At 36.2% G+C, this 14,826-nt stretch overlaps 1 protein-coding gene across 1 annotated transcript in view; it reads left to right on the forward strand.

Annotated features, from left to right (window-relative positions):
• The window catches only part of man1a1 (mannosidase, alpha, class 1A, member 1), a 125,291-nt gene extending 111,094 nt beyond the window's left edge, over window positions 1–14,197 (forward strand). Inside the window, exons 8-12 of the mRNA XM_039692126.2 lie at window positions 794–909; window positions 3,554–3,773; window positions 6,051–6,223; window positions 7,651–7,766; window positions 11,587–14,197. Of these exons, the coding sequence (XP_039548060.1) occupies window positions 794–909; window positions 3,554–3,773; window positions 6,051–6,223; window positions 7,651–7,766; window positions 11,587–11,713 (752 nt within the window). The 3' untranslated portion in view covers window positions 11,714–14,197. The remainder of the gene's footprint in view (window positions 1–793; window positions 910–3,553; window positions 3,774–6,050; window positions 6,224–7,650; window positions 7,767–11,586) is intronic.
• The last annotated feature ends 629 nt before the right edge of the window (window positions 14,198–14,826 follow it).

Below are 14,826 nucleotides of genomic sequence, written 5' to 3' on the forward strand. Positions count from 1 at the left end.
AATACCTTTTTCTCAGTTTTTTGTCCAAAATGTTGTGTTTTTGACAAAACCTACCTCTGTTCAAGAGGCAATAAAAAAAGAACAGATGAAGATAAAATAAAAACGTTTTTTTTGCCTAAAAGCAGAGGCTCAGATCTTTATTTTTATATATATCATCTTCATATATTCATGGAAGAAAATATTCAGCGGGGCATTCAAATTTAGCGAAAATCGTCAAAAACCCTGGCGGTGGCTGGCAACTTTTTTTTAAAACGCTGGCGGGGAAAGAGTTAATATAAAAAAATAAATAAATAATAATAATAATAAAAAAAAAAAATATATATATATATATATATATATATATATAATCCTAAACAAAGTACTGCTAAGTACTGGAAATGTATAACTATTCCAAATATCATAAATATAATCATACAGTATATTATAATTATCATAAATACCTTTTAGAAAGAATTTATCACAGTAGAAAAATATTAATTTTATTTTCTATATGAAGATCATTTGTTGTTTGTAACCTTTTATTCATTCTGGTTTGTTGTTTATGTATATGCATGTATTTGCCATGACTCTCTTTATCTTGATATTTAATTCCAGACATGGTTTACCATACAAACTTACTGAGATGAGAGCGCTTCTCTTGCTCTCTCATACTGTGTGAAAGTTTGTGTGTGTGTGCACATATTCATGCCTAATAATTTCGTACAATTCTATTTAATGCAGTCCCACAGCAGACTATTGATGAATGTAGGAAGGGATTTTTCACACACTCTCTGGCATTTTCACTGTATTGCAGATCACGTCTCAGTTGGAGGCTTGGGGGACAGTTTCTACGAGTACCTGCTGAAGGCCTGGCTCATGTCAGACAAAAGTGACGAGGAGGGAAAGAAGCTCTACTACGATGCCCTGCAGGTAAAGTCCATTTTTTACAGAGAGAAAAAGACAATTGTTACATTCATACTGCTGATTTATTAATTACATGGCCAGAGCGCTTCTGACTAGACATCCATGTTTCTTGGGGGATGCCTTCAAGGGATTTGTGTCAGCAAAATAGTGAGGAAACAAAATTGTTAGATTTTTGCTAAAATTAGTGAAGAATTGGTTTTAGTTGATGCCGGGGTTGAACAAAATTCACAGTTATTTGTTCCAATACAAGTATGCAATAAAACATAATTACTTAATTTATTTTAGCTAATTATGCCTGTTTATTTCTCGAAATGTTGAATACATTTGTTTAGGTTAAACAGTTTTTTTTTTTTAACATTTAAACATTTATTGTCATTTTTGTTATCAATGGTGAGGTTTTTTTTATATATATATATATATATATATACACATTTATTTATCAACTTTTTCAAAGCATTAACAGAAAGCAGTAACATAAAGCAGATACAATCAAAGTTAAAGTTTTTCCCCCACAATAACCCATTCCGCCAAAATAAAAAAAAAAAATATATATTACATACAAGTCAAAACAAAAATATCAATAATAATAATCCCCCCCCCCAATAAAAAAAATAAATAAAATAAAAATAAAAATAAAATAAGATAAATAAAAATAAATAATAAATAAATAAACATACATAGCCAATAATGCAATTCTGACATGTTCGTGGTCCGTAAATAACTCCATAAAATGAATGCTAATTTATTACATATAATGGAAATATTTCGAATATTTTAATATTTCTGTTTATATGAAATTCATACTCAAAAAAATGTAAAATTATTATTTAAAACTTCAGGGCTTTAATTTTATTTATACTGTATGTCCTTAAATTCAATTCTGCATTCGCTTGTTCAATTCCAATTCAATTCTCAAGTCTCGTTTTTTTTTTTCTTTTTTTTTGTAGAGCGATCCAGATACACTTCAATAAAAAAAAAAAACTAAAACTAAAATAAAACTGAATTTCTATTCTTAAGGCTCAATTGTCATTAACAAATTAAATTGAATATCTAGTCGGACAAAAGTTTATTTAGTGCTAGTTCTGTATTGTTGAACATTTCCCCTTAAGTTTCCATGTCGTTTTTCCAGGAAAGAATCTGCATTGCTAATGTTTGTGTTTTATTGCCTTTAGCTTGAACATCTAGAAATGTGTGCTCTGCAGGTTTTCAGGTGTTGGAATTCAGTGTGTGCGTGTGTGTAAGCTGCCACCAGCGTTCTGCTGAAGCTGTCCGTGAGAGCTTTGGAAAGCTGGTGCACACTGATTGTTACAGACCACAAACTCAATCCTCACTTTCATTAGAGAGAGAACCATCTCAACCTGCCTAAGATAATGTTGTCCCTCTGGCCGTCTGTCTGGGTGGCTCCCTGGAGTGACTCAAACACACACACACACACACACACTTTGGACTCCAGGCCAATCATCCAAGAAAAGAAAAGTGCACTATTTCGGTCACCTTCAGAGAGGGCTTTATAAAATTGCCATTGTGTCCACCATTTTACCCAGGCATTCATTACCACTATATAAAGCTCTTTTCCTGGTCTTTAACTCTCTCTATACAGCCTGATTTCAGCTAATTTATCTCACTAACCATGGATAGGGCACTCAATCATCTCCTTTCATCCACACCTCTCAGCTGTAGCATTCAGTTATTTGCACCATTGGGAAAAATAAGCACATTACGGCAATGACTGTTGATGTATCGCAGTAGATCGAGTTCCTGTTCAAGCAATGAAAATGCTGAAGTCTTCTAAGCTACGAATACGGTTGTAATCGAAATTATTCAACTCCAATTGCAAATCAGGTTTATTGGCAAAATTTACAGACTTTCAGCTGATTACAATGAACAAATCAAACAGAGTACTGAACAAATTGAAAAATCTCAACACAACAAATTTTGAAAAAGTGGTTTCCCCAAATTCAACTGAAAATGCAATTTTTAATGTCTTTTGCAGGATAATAAACTGCCATTCATTATCACAGTATATGTCCTTTAGGGTGATGCAAGATCCAAATGAACACTTGAATCCAGCATTCTCATGCTGCAGAAAATATGTTTGACTCATTACTCATCTTACTCTTTAATTCACTTAGACAAAAAAAAATACATTATACATTATTCAACATCAACATACTAAAAAAAGGTAAGCTAGTACTATTACTATCTTTCAGTTTCTCCGCAATACTGATGCCATATTTATGATGAAATAATATTCCAAAGGGTGTGATGTAAGAAAAAGAGAGAGTCAGATGCTTTACTTATTTCTTTGTGTGCCTTTGGTACCATGATGATGAAGTCTCCAGTTTTCCATTCAAATGCATCAGAGTCCTTTTCCAGATGGATAAGAATCTCATTTCCCATGTGTGTGACGTTTCTTTAAATACACATCGCTGGCACACAGCTGTGACCCTGATTTCTGCTATGATCTTCCTTACGCTGGGCCTTGAACTGTCCTTAGAGCGCTTTTGAGAGAAATCACACTGAAGCCCTGAATGCCCTTGTTTGCTTTTGTTTTGTTGGCCTAATACAAAAGAGGACAAAGTTCAGGTTGACCCATTGAGTGAAGAAATTGGCATTGAAAACAACTTTTCATTTTCTGTTCTGTATTCAGGCAATTGAAAAGAATTTGATCCGGAAGTCAAGCGGAGGGTTGACGTATATCGCAGAATGGAAAGGCGGACTCCTGGAGCATAAGATGGGTCACCTGACCTGCTTCGCCGGTGGTATGATTGCTTTAGGAGCAGACGGAGCCCCGGATGATAAGACGGGGCACCAGATGGAGCTCGCGGCTGAGATCGCCCGCACGTGTCATGAGTCTTACGCCCGAACAAGTGAGTGACGCAACTGCTTTGATAATGCTGAAAGAACACATATTAAACCTTTCCAGCAAAAAACACCCCAAAATATCCTTGATTATACAGACATTTTGATTTGAAAATTATGATTGCAAAAAAGAATTCTAATTCTCGTTATTGTATTGTGAATGAATTGTTGTATTTTTTGTTGTAGTTAGGTATTTTTGTTATATAATCTTAATTTTTTATTATTATTATTTATTCAAATTACTGTATAACAGTAAATAAATCAAAAGTACTATGGAAAATGGAAATTACGGTAATGAGCTTTTCCCAAGTCACGAAAGTGACCTCGACGTCCGAGTTACCGGTTGCACAAGCCATCAGGCAAGTGTTATATAAATAAACTCCCGATGTATTGTGAATATTTGTGTTAAATAATATTTTTATATTTTTGTTATATAATCTTTTTATTATTATGTATTCAAAATACTATATAACAGTAAATAAATCAAAAGTACTCAACGGTAAAATGGAAATTACGGTAATGAGCTTTTCCCAAATCACGGAAGTGACCTCGACGTCTGAGTCAGCGGTGGCACAAGCCATCAGGCAAGTGTTGTATAAATAAACTCCCGATGTATTGTGAATATATTGTTGCAGTTTTTGTTGTAGTAAGGTATTTTTGTTATATAATTTTTTATTATTATTATTATTATTATTATTTATTCAAAATACTGTATAACAGTAAATAAATCAAAAGTACTCAACGGTAAAATGGAAATTACGGTAATGAGCTTTTCCCAAATCACGGAAGTGACCCCGACGTCCGAGTCAGCGGTTGCACAAGCCATCAGGCAAGTGTTGTATAAATAAACTCCCGATGTATTGTGAATATTTGTGTTGTATAATATTTTTATATTTTTGTTATATAATCTTTTTATTATTATTATTATTATTATTATTATTATTATTATGTATTCAAAATACTGTATAACAGTAAATAAATCAAAAGTACTCAATGGTAAAATGGAAATTACGGTAATGAGCTTTTCCCAAATCACGGAAGTGACCTCGACGTCCGAGTTAGCGGTTGCACAAGCCATCAGGCATGTGTTATTTAAATAAACTCCCGATGTATTGTGAATATTTTGTTGCAGTTTTTGTTGTAGTAAGGTATTTTTGTTATATAATCTTTTATTATTATTATTATTATTTATTCAAAATACTGTATAACAGTAAATAAATCAAAAGTACTCAACGGTAAAATGGAAATTACGGTAATGAGCTTTTCCCAAATCACGGAAGTGACCCCGACGTCCGAGTCAGCGGTTGCACAAGCCATCAGGCAAGTGTTGTATAAATAAACTCCCGATGTATTGTGAATATTTGTGTTGTATAATATTTTTATATTTTTGTTATATAATCTTTTTATTATTATTATTATGTATTCAAAATACTGTATAACAGTAAATAAATCAAAAGTACTCAACGGTAAAATGGAAATTACGGTAATGAGCTTTTCCCAAATCACGGAAGTGACCTCGACGTCCGAGTTAGCGGTTGCACAAGCCATCAGGCATGTGTTATTTAAATAAACTCCCGATGTATTGTGAATATATTGTTGCAGTTTTTGTTGTAGTAAGGTATTTTTGTTATATAATCTTTTATTATTATTATTATTATTATTATTATTATTTATTCAAATTACTGTATAACAGTAAATAAATCAAAAGTACTCAACGGTAAAATGGAAATTACGGTAATGAGCTTTTCCCAAATCACGGAAGTGACCCCGACGTCCGAGTCAGCGGTTGCACAAGCCATCAGGCAAGTGTTATTTAAATAAAATCCCGATGTACTTACAAACTTTCCAATGCCTCGTTGTATGAGTACAGAACCTATTTGTACTACTGTAGAAGTTTTGTACCATTCCTGGCATTATTAGTGGAGTAATTTACGAGATACAAGCTCGAGATACAAGATTATATCTCCAAATAAGCTCTAACTTTAATAATGCTTGACCAAGGGGGAAAAAAGGCTTCTGGGTGGGTGTTTGGCTCGAGGTCATGGTGCAAAAGACCCTAGGTTGACCCTAGGTAAACGTAAACATACACAGTCACAGTCTTCACCTACGTGTTCATAATGCGTAGGTATTTTTATCTGACGCAGATTAACAAAGGTCCAGATTATGCCACAGCCCCTAATCCACATCCTGATAGTGTTTCTCTTCATCTCAGGAACAGTGTAATCCCATAATCCCTTGTCTACATGGACGTTTGAGCGATGAATTTGTCGGCATGCATGTTTCAGGTATGAAGCTGGGTCCCGAGGCGTTCCGTTTCGACGGCGGCGTGGAGGCCATCGCCACACGGCAAAATGAGAAGTACTTCATCCTGAGGCCGGAGGTCATCGAAACGTACATGTACATGTGGCGGTTCACCCACGACCCCAAGTACAGGCAGTGGGGCTGGGAGGCGGTACAGGTGAGAATTCTGTCATGTGGATTTGACACATCATCACTTATTATGTAACGTCACCAGTACGTGACTGGTTAAACTGGGATGTAGGCCAGACTGTGAGTCACAGTGAGGCTCTATCACTGCCCTCAGACGCTCCCTGCGCTCCTGCACTTAGAGACAATGGAGACCGCCAGGATCTCACAGCCTTGTAATTGTATCATAATGACTTCAGATTGCCATTGCGATTTGTCTGTCCCTTTAGGCGATACATCACATCTCTTCCCTCCCTCGCTCTCCCTCTGCCATCTATTCTCCTCACAGTAAAAATGTGCCGGCTCAACTCTTATGGAATGAAAGTCTTGATTCTTGCTTCCCTTCAAAAACTGCTTTGTAAAATCTTCATTAACTTATAACATTCTTTGATACAATCTTTACACCGCCACAAGTGACAACGCCAATAGTTTGATTGTTATTATGGCACTTTTCACAAAATAAAAATAGATTCTTCGGTCCCACTTTATATTAAGTGGCTTTACGTACTATGTACTTACATTGAACAATAAGTACAAAGTATTATTGTGTTCCTGTTGTATTGTAAAACACTTTTGCTGCTATTGAGGTGTGATACGGGTAAGGTTAGGGACGTGTGGTGGTATGGGTTGGTTTAAGAGTAGGTTAAGGTGTGAGGGGAGGGTCAACTGTGTAATTACAAATGTAATTACATAAAGTAATTATTGCTGTAATTACATGCTGGTATTTTTAAAATGTAAGTACAATGTAAAAACATTTATGTACACAATAAGTCCATTGTATCAAATTATTAATATCAATGTAATTATATAGTACTTAAAGCCACTTAATATAAAGTGGGACCGATTCTTTTAATTAGATTCAATGGTTTTAAACTTTATTCACAAATTTAAAAACATGGGGCACTTACCATAGACATGATGATTTGTGAAGTCTTTACTGTCACTTTTGATCAATTGAATGCATTAAACACCTAAATCCTGAGTATTAAACTTTACCACATAAATTGTTCCACACACTTTTTTTCTGTTGTAAATCATGTGGCTCCTTGAGGTAAACTAAGCTACACTATTACTTTTCTGAGTGATTGCAACTACTATTTATGCCTGACTGTCAATAAAACAGGCTGAATCTCCCATAAACTTACACTGAAGGAGCAGCTCCAGATATATATCTAGAGACCAGCATATTATAAAGCGGGGTGAATTTGAGGGTTCAGGGTCAGAGATAAACTCTACAGAAAAGTGGCCACAATTGCCAAGCCCTGTCATATAGACTTTGGAGTGTGGGTCTTTTGAACAGAGCCAGTCAGTAAAACCCTTTGCATTGGTGTACTGTCTCTGAAAATCAAAGGTACTTTACGTGCAGTTGCTTGGAATTACATTGATACTGACAGGTGCATTTATATCTCTGTGTCTCAGGCTCTGGAGAAGTACTGCAGGTTGGAAGGGGGTTACAGCGGAGTAAGAGACGTCTACGCCAGCACACCTAACCATGATGACGTGCAGCAGAGCTTCTACTTGGCTGAAACACTCAAGTGAGTACAGCTTGCTTAAAGGGTAATTCCACCGGTGGAGACATGAATATGTATTTAAAGTGAGTCATATTATGTAGTAGAATAGTATCATACATTTCTAATTTGGGTCTTTGGCCGATAAAAGGCAGAAAATGACTTTTTAGTGCTTGTGGATTATAGACAACAATCTCCATAGTGCATCGCAATGCTCAGCTCCGCTGGCCACTATTTGGTTTTCCCTATGAAAAAAGGTTGCATTTGTCTTTTTGATTTTTTTAGGAATGTACAATATGTTTGTAAACACATATTTGTATATTAGAGCACTGAGGTTGAGTCGTTGAAATCAGAACAGCCAGCCAATTAGCTTTCAGAAACCTCTTGCCACTTTGTTGTGCAGTAAATATCAAATGTTCTGCGAATTATCCATATAGGGCAATAGCCTAAGACTAACTTGTGTTTCTGCAATGATTGACTAAAGGAAAGATGTTCACCCAAAATGTAGTCAATGGAGCCATTTTTCTGTCAGAGCGAGAATTATCACTGTCAAGGTAAACGTTGGAACTCATTCACAGGGTTCCTTATTGCACAACGTTCATCTTTAAAGACACTGACAAATGAAAGGAATGAATAAAGAACAAGTATTTTACTCCATCAGGGCCCAGAATGAAGAGCTGATGAGGTTACAATGCACTTCTGTATCCTGTTTTTTGAGTAGCTTTTCCCAGTTCTCTTCCAGTTTGATTGCGGTTTAAGAGGAAATCACTGTTCGAGTCTCACCCTGCCGCTGAAGACAGTGGCTCTCCATTTCTCCTGCCTTTAATACTCTGGAGGAGTGCTTGCCCTTTGGCCAGGAGGAGCACAATTCACACAATTGAACACAGAAAAGACTTAGCAATTCTTTGAGAGAGAGAGAGTGAGCGCTTTCAGCTTTTCCTTCTCTCTTATTCTAGTTGTTTCTCGTTCTGTTGCTTTTGGCTGTTTCCCTCTTTTGCACAGTTAGTGCGTATTAAGTAATGAATCTTCTTCAGAGCCAGACTGTCTGGCGGGCTGAAAGATCAGAGTTTCCTGTTCATAGAAATGCTCTCAATGTGTTTGTGGGCATGACTGTGCTCTTTAACATGCTCACTTCGGGCCACTTCATCTGCTCCGCTTCACATGCTGAACCACTAAAGGGAGAGTTCACGCTAAAAAATGAAAATTCCTTCATTTACTCATCCTCATGTCAATCCAAACCTTTATGATTTAAGGATTCACACCAAGAACGATATAGCGATAGCCATATTGGCGTCCAAACCAACGCACAATAGCATTTACATCATCTTCCGCTTTAAATGCTCACATCCATTCAAGCAGGATGGATTCTAAATGGCTATCAATGTTTTTTATCATTTATCAGCTGGAAAGAAGATATTTTTAAGAAGTAATTTCAACAACTACATTCCTACCGTCGTTATCGTTCTCAAAGAATATGTAAACCTCCATTTAGCTTCATGATTTGGTTTGCCCAGGGTTTTTATTTTTGCTGCTTTACTAGTATTTTGAGGCTTTACTTAAAATCACTATAGTAAAACCAAGAGACGCCTGCACTCAACTAAAGTGTGCATGAAACGGAAGTTTTAGTTTAACAAGGCGAATGGCGTGACTTGAATTTGTACGTCAGGAATTGATTGGATGGTTGTGGTTTGCTATTGCTGTGATGTCATGTGACGCGTTGTCCCACTCTCAGTCCAGTAAATACTTCATCAGAGAAGAGAAGAGATGTCGCTGCAAGAGGGGAAGTTACTTTGATTAAAGATTATGAGGGCACATAAAAATGATATGCACAGATGAATAACAAATACTTCCATTTTGAAGAATTTATGGAAGCTTGTTTCCGCCACTGAATGAAAAAAAATAATACTAATTGCGACTTTATCTCACAATTGAGAGATATGAAGTCAGAATTGTGAGAAATAAGGTCACAATTGCGTGATATTAAGTCGAAATTCTGAGAAATAAAGTCACAATTGTGAGAAAAAAAAAGATCGAAATGAGACTTTTTATCTCACGATTCTGACTTTTTTTCTCACAATTGCGAGTTTACATCTTTATAACACATCTATTTCTCGAAATTCTGACATCTTTTCTCAGAATTGTGAGAGATAAACTCGCAATTGCGAGAAAGACTGAAAGACTTAACTTTTTTCCCCTCAGAATAGTTAATATCTCACAATTCTGACTTTATAACAAGCAATTGCGACTATATTAATCAATTCTGACTTTATATCTCGTAATTCTAACTTTATAACACGCAATTGCGATTTTATATCACGCAATTGACTTTACAACATGCAATTTCGACTATATCTCGCAATTCTGACTTTATATCTCGCAATTCTGACTTTATAACACGCAATTGTGACTTTATATCACGGAATTTTGACTTTATATCTCACAATTGTGACTTTATATCACAGAATTTTGACTTTATATCTCACAATTCTGACTTTATATCACGCAATTCTGACTTAATATCACGCAATTCTGACTTTATATCTCGCAATTCTGAGAAATAAAGTCAGAATCGTGAGATAAAAAGTTGCAATTACCTTTTTTATTTTTAATTCTGTGACGAAAGCGTCCACAGTTGTCACCTCTGTCATTAAATAAGTCCTCTTAGTCTCGTTTATATTGACTGTAACCTTCCAATTTTTTTTCTAGCCAGTAGCAGGGCAATGAAACTGAAGGTCTGAAGATCATGCTGGCTGCAAAAGGAGGTCAGGTTCAGTTTAAGCTGCCAGGCGTGGTTCATCCAGTGGACATGTGTGATTTAGCTTTAACTGTGGAGGCCTGAGGTCAACCGCTTATATTTTCAGAGGGGCAGTTGAGAAGAGAGCCTTTCATCGTCTAATCTCCAGCCAATGCCTGTTCAGAGAGGGAACCGAGAGGGAGGAAGGGTTAGAAACCGTATTATCAAGGTCACAACTTCATCAGGAAACAGCATCGTAGTCTCCAGCTAAAGTTTATAGACTGTAATTTAACAAGTGTCATCCAGCCCTCCAAATAAACCTGTGGATTTTTTTTTTTTTTTTCCCTTGGCTGCCGATTTTGAATTATAACCTTCATTTGTGAAACAATGTCCCTTACCCATGATTCTCAGCCAAAGGAAGTAAAATGTTCAGACATTTTGTAGTTTGTAATCTCCATCCCATATTACAGTGCTTCAGTCTTGGCAGTGTTTTACTTTAATTCATCAGCACTTAGTTGGGAGGTGTTCATGTTTTGTTTACGAAGGGAACATTCAGATTTTAAGAGGTAGATTTATTTATGCACGTTGACTTTAATGGAAAAAATTAGTGATGTTTTCATTTTTATTGCGCACAAGTATTAAACTTTACCATTTGGCCATTCCCACCCACCTTGTGCAATAGGCATGAATTATTTCTCTGTTTGTTGATCAGAAGATGTGCTATTACTTTTTTGCGTGGTCAGAAATAAAGTATTTATGAGTTTATGGCATTACATTAGATTTCCATCTTGTCACAAATTTTACATAATACTGAAAAAAAGAAAAACAGAAAACTGTGTCTTTATATATATATATATATATATATATATATAGAGAGAGAGAGAGAGAGAGAGAGAGAGAGAGAGAGAGAATATATATATGGCAATTATACCAATACATTATTTCCCTCTCATAACCTTGATGTTTATGCTTCTAATTGATGTACATAATATTTTTTTTCCGAATACCACAAATCTCTCACTGGCAATCTTATTGTGAATTACTATATCAACAACATAAAGTGCCGTTTAAAAGATTGTCTTTCTGTTTTTTTTTTTTTTTTTTTTTTTTCAGGTATTTGTATTTGCTGTTCTCAGACGATGACCATTTGCCCTTCGATCAGTGGGTGTTCAACACGGAGGCTCATCCTCTTCCCGTCATTAAGAAACCAAGCCCAGAGTTAGCCAACCATCTCAAGTAATCTTCATCCCACCCCAAAGAACCAATGAAACGTAACTTCCTGGACCTTCTTTAACAGTGGACAATAGTAATGGGTGTATAAGACTGGAGGGAACTTCAGAACTGTGAGAACTTCTGGAGAGAACTTCAAAACTTCTGTGTTTCTCCACAGTCCTCTCTCCTCTGCTGTCTTTTTCTTTCTCGGGATTCTGCATGCTGCCCCTGTCCTCTCTCTCTCTCCTCTCTCTCTCTGACACTCTGGACATGTCTCTGAGCCTCAGAGACCAAGAAGGACCATATTTCCTCTGTGAGGAGACCAGACCATTTTCCATTGTGTTTGCCCTCTTACACACTTTATAAAGCCATAGGTAACTTGGTGTATCGACATCCCTTTTTTTTTTTTTTTTTGGCATAATCTGTGTTTACAGAAGCGAAGATATGACATATCCACCAAACTTCGCTGTCTCTTGCTGTCTGTTTCTTTCGGGTGATGTTTGGTTCGGTATTTTGACGCTTTATACTACAGCAAGGTAGGGAAAGCAAGTCAACTAGTGCCTTTTAGTCTTACTGATCGATTTAGTCATGTTTTAATAGCAACGCTCTATTTATTTTCCCTCTGACCAAGAGCTTCAGCCTTCTTAAGCTTGTGATGGACAGTCGTTTATCATTCATTCCTCTACATTCGTGAGCTTACTTTGTTGCATAAAATGTGTTTTAAATGTTTACTTAATCAATGGAGGCAGAGACATTTTTTATCCTAGACATGTAAAATAGAGTACTTTGTGTTAATTTATTAATCAAGACTTAGGGTTTTTGTCTTTTTTTGTGAATTGTGAAGGACAGAAAACTATGGAGCCCCTGATGGGACACGGTGATGGAAAAATAAGTCAATGCCTTTGCGTTCTCTCGCAAAATGATTGCATTCCTCCAAGAAACTTTGCGTTTGCTTGCAAAATATTGCGTTTCCCAGAGAAACCTCCCCAAACCTCCCATTTTTCCTCCCATCCCATAATGAAAGTTTTGAAAATGAACAGTTTCTTGGCGGAACGAAAGGTTTTGTAAGCAAACACGTTTTTTAAGAAAGTGCAAATGCAAAAATTTTGCAGGAGATCTGAAGAATTAAATTGGAAATTTCATCCCATTTCCCTTTAGGGGCTCTGTAGTAAACCGTGATGAAGCTGCTTATATCCATTGGGAAAGTGTTTTATTAGGACATGGGCAGCGTCGGTCAAAAAGGGGAATGAATATTTGTTTGAATGTACCACCAAATGTGAATTGAACATACTTTGGCCTAGTTGTTGTGATTTTATCATTTTATCTGTTTGTGTCTTTTGATTTAACATGAAAGCACAACGTTGTGAATCAGTATGTTCGGGTTCTCCATGTAGAAAAGAATAGGAATATTACTGTACAATGTGACTGCGCATGAGTGAAGATTTTCGATGGTGAATGATGCAAAGCAGTCCGTGGCACTGGAGACAACACACACACATACACAGGAAATTAATAAGAAAAATATCTCGGACACATTGGCTTGCATATACATCACTACATCTATTACCCATTACACAGCCACATTCCAATTCTAGGAGGAACGACCCAATTCCCACCTTATTAATGTTTTTTTTTTTTTTTTTTTTGGAAATAAATCGACACCTCAAACTTGAGGTTTGAATCGCAGGAGGTGCTTGACATGTTTGTTCCTAGTGTCTACATTTAGGCAGTGTTTCCAAAAATAAGAAAAAAAAAACCCTGACCCACTCTGCTTAACTAGTATGGTGTGGTGCTTTATCCAATGTATTATACTGGCGGATCTACATGGGGAAAAAAGACCAGACCAGCGACTGCAACTCTTGGTGTTTCTCTGCTGGCGAGTAATATACGAAAGCAAGGGAGGCCCGTCATGAAACACTGTGACACTGTAGATAAGACATCGCGTTCACTGTATTCATGATGCCGCGAATCTAAACGATGTTTAGCACTGCCGCGGCTTAGCGCGGACTAGCGCTTCGTGCTGTCTCTTTAGTGAAGCTGTGACTGAGAATCCAGAGAATCTTAGGTGACAGTCTGGAACAGGAATAGGAGATGTGCTTTTCAGATAAAAAATTTGTCGTTTAAATATTGTGTTGATGATCTTGCATAGAAAATGCCTTTTTTTCGTTTGTGATTCTTGTCGTTTGTTATTTCTTCATGAGACAACCTCAGACATGTAACTGTACTATATTGCTGATAATCATTCCATTGCACATAATCTGATTGGTTTTTGTTATGTTTTTCTTTAATATGCAATTAATTTTGTGGGGAATTGTTTGGTTTTATTTCTTATTCGTTAATTTGTTGTTGTTGTTTTTTTTTTAAATGTACATATTGCATTCTGGCAAACTGCCAGCCATCATTTATATAAATCTTACGATCTTATCATGTAATAAATTATATGAAAGCAAAGGTTTTTGATAAACTATATTTGTTACACTTCAATTGTGAATAAAACAATCTTTTAATATGATGTTGAGTTGTTGTTTTTAATGGGGATTTCTTGATTTAAAGAAAAACTCGGGGGCGGATCTGACTCATACAAGGGTGAGACTGCAAAAGAATCAACAACTCATTTTATTTTTCATTTTTAATGTGCATCAGACAGGTCAGATGATTAGCGTACTCAAACTGTTGAATTAAAATGAACTCACTCTGAATTCCATCCATAAATTGTCTGTCTAACTGATAGATCTAGTGTATCTGAAAGATCTGTCAACCATCCATCCAATCAGGGCTCGACATTAACACATTAACAAATGTGGGTGAATTTGCGGGTGAAACGGTCAATCTGACTGCACGTGAGATCGACAATCGACTACTGTGAGCTTCGACCGAAAACAGGAAGTAAATACAAGTATGTGAGCTGGCTGAATTAACATCATTTTTATTCGTATCTTTTTACATCTACTGCCGTCAGATTGACCGTGGTCACTCTTAATGTCACCAATCACATGGCTGTGTACTTCTAATGACAAATCAAGGATGTTAAGAGGCTAAAAGCAGATTTAGAACTTGCCCCATTGAAGTCAACATGGTGCGACTTTTAAAAAGATGATAACACGGTGTAGGAAACACCGATTTTGTTCTTTTTTTTAGTCT

This window comes from Pimephales promelas, chromosome 13 (assembly GCF_988280905.1).
Source record: "Pimephales promelas chromosome 13, fPimPro1.hap1.1, whole genome shotgun sequence".
NCBI classification, from domain to species: domain Eukaryota; kingdom Metazoa; phylum Chordata; class Actinopteri; order Cypriniformes; family Leuciscidae; genus Pimephales; species Pimephales promelas.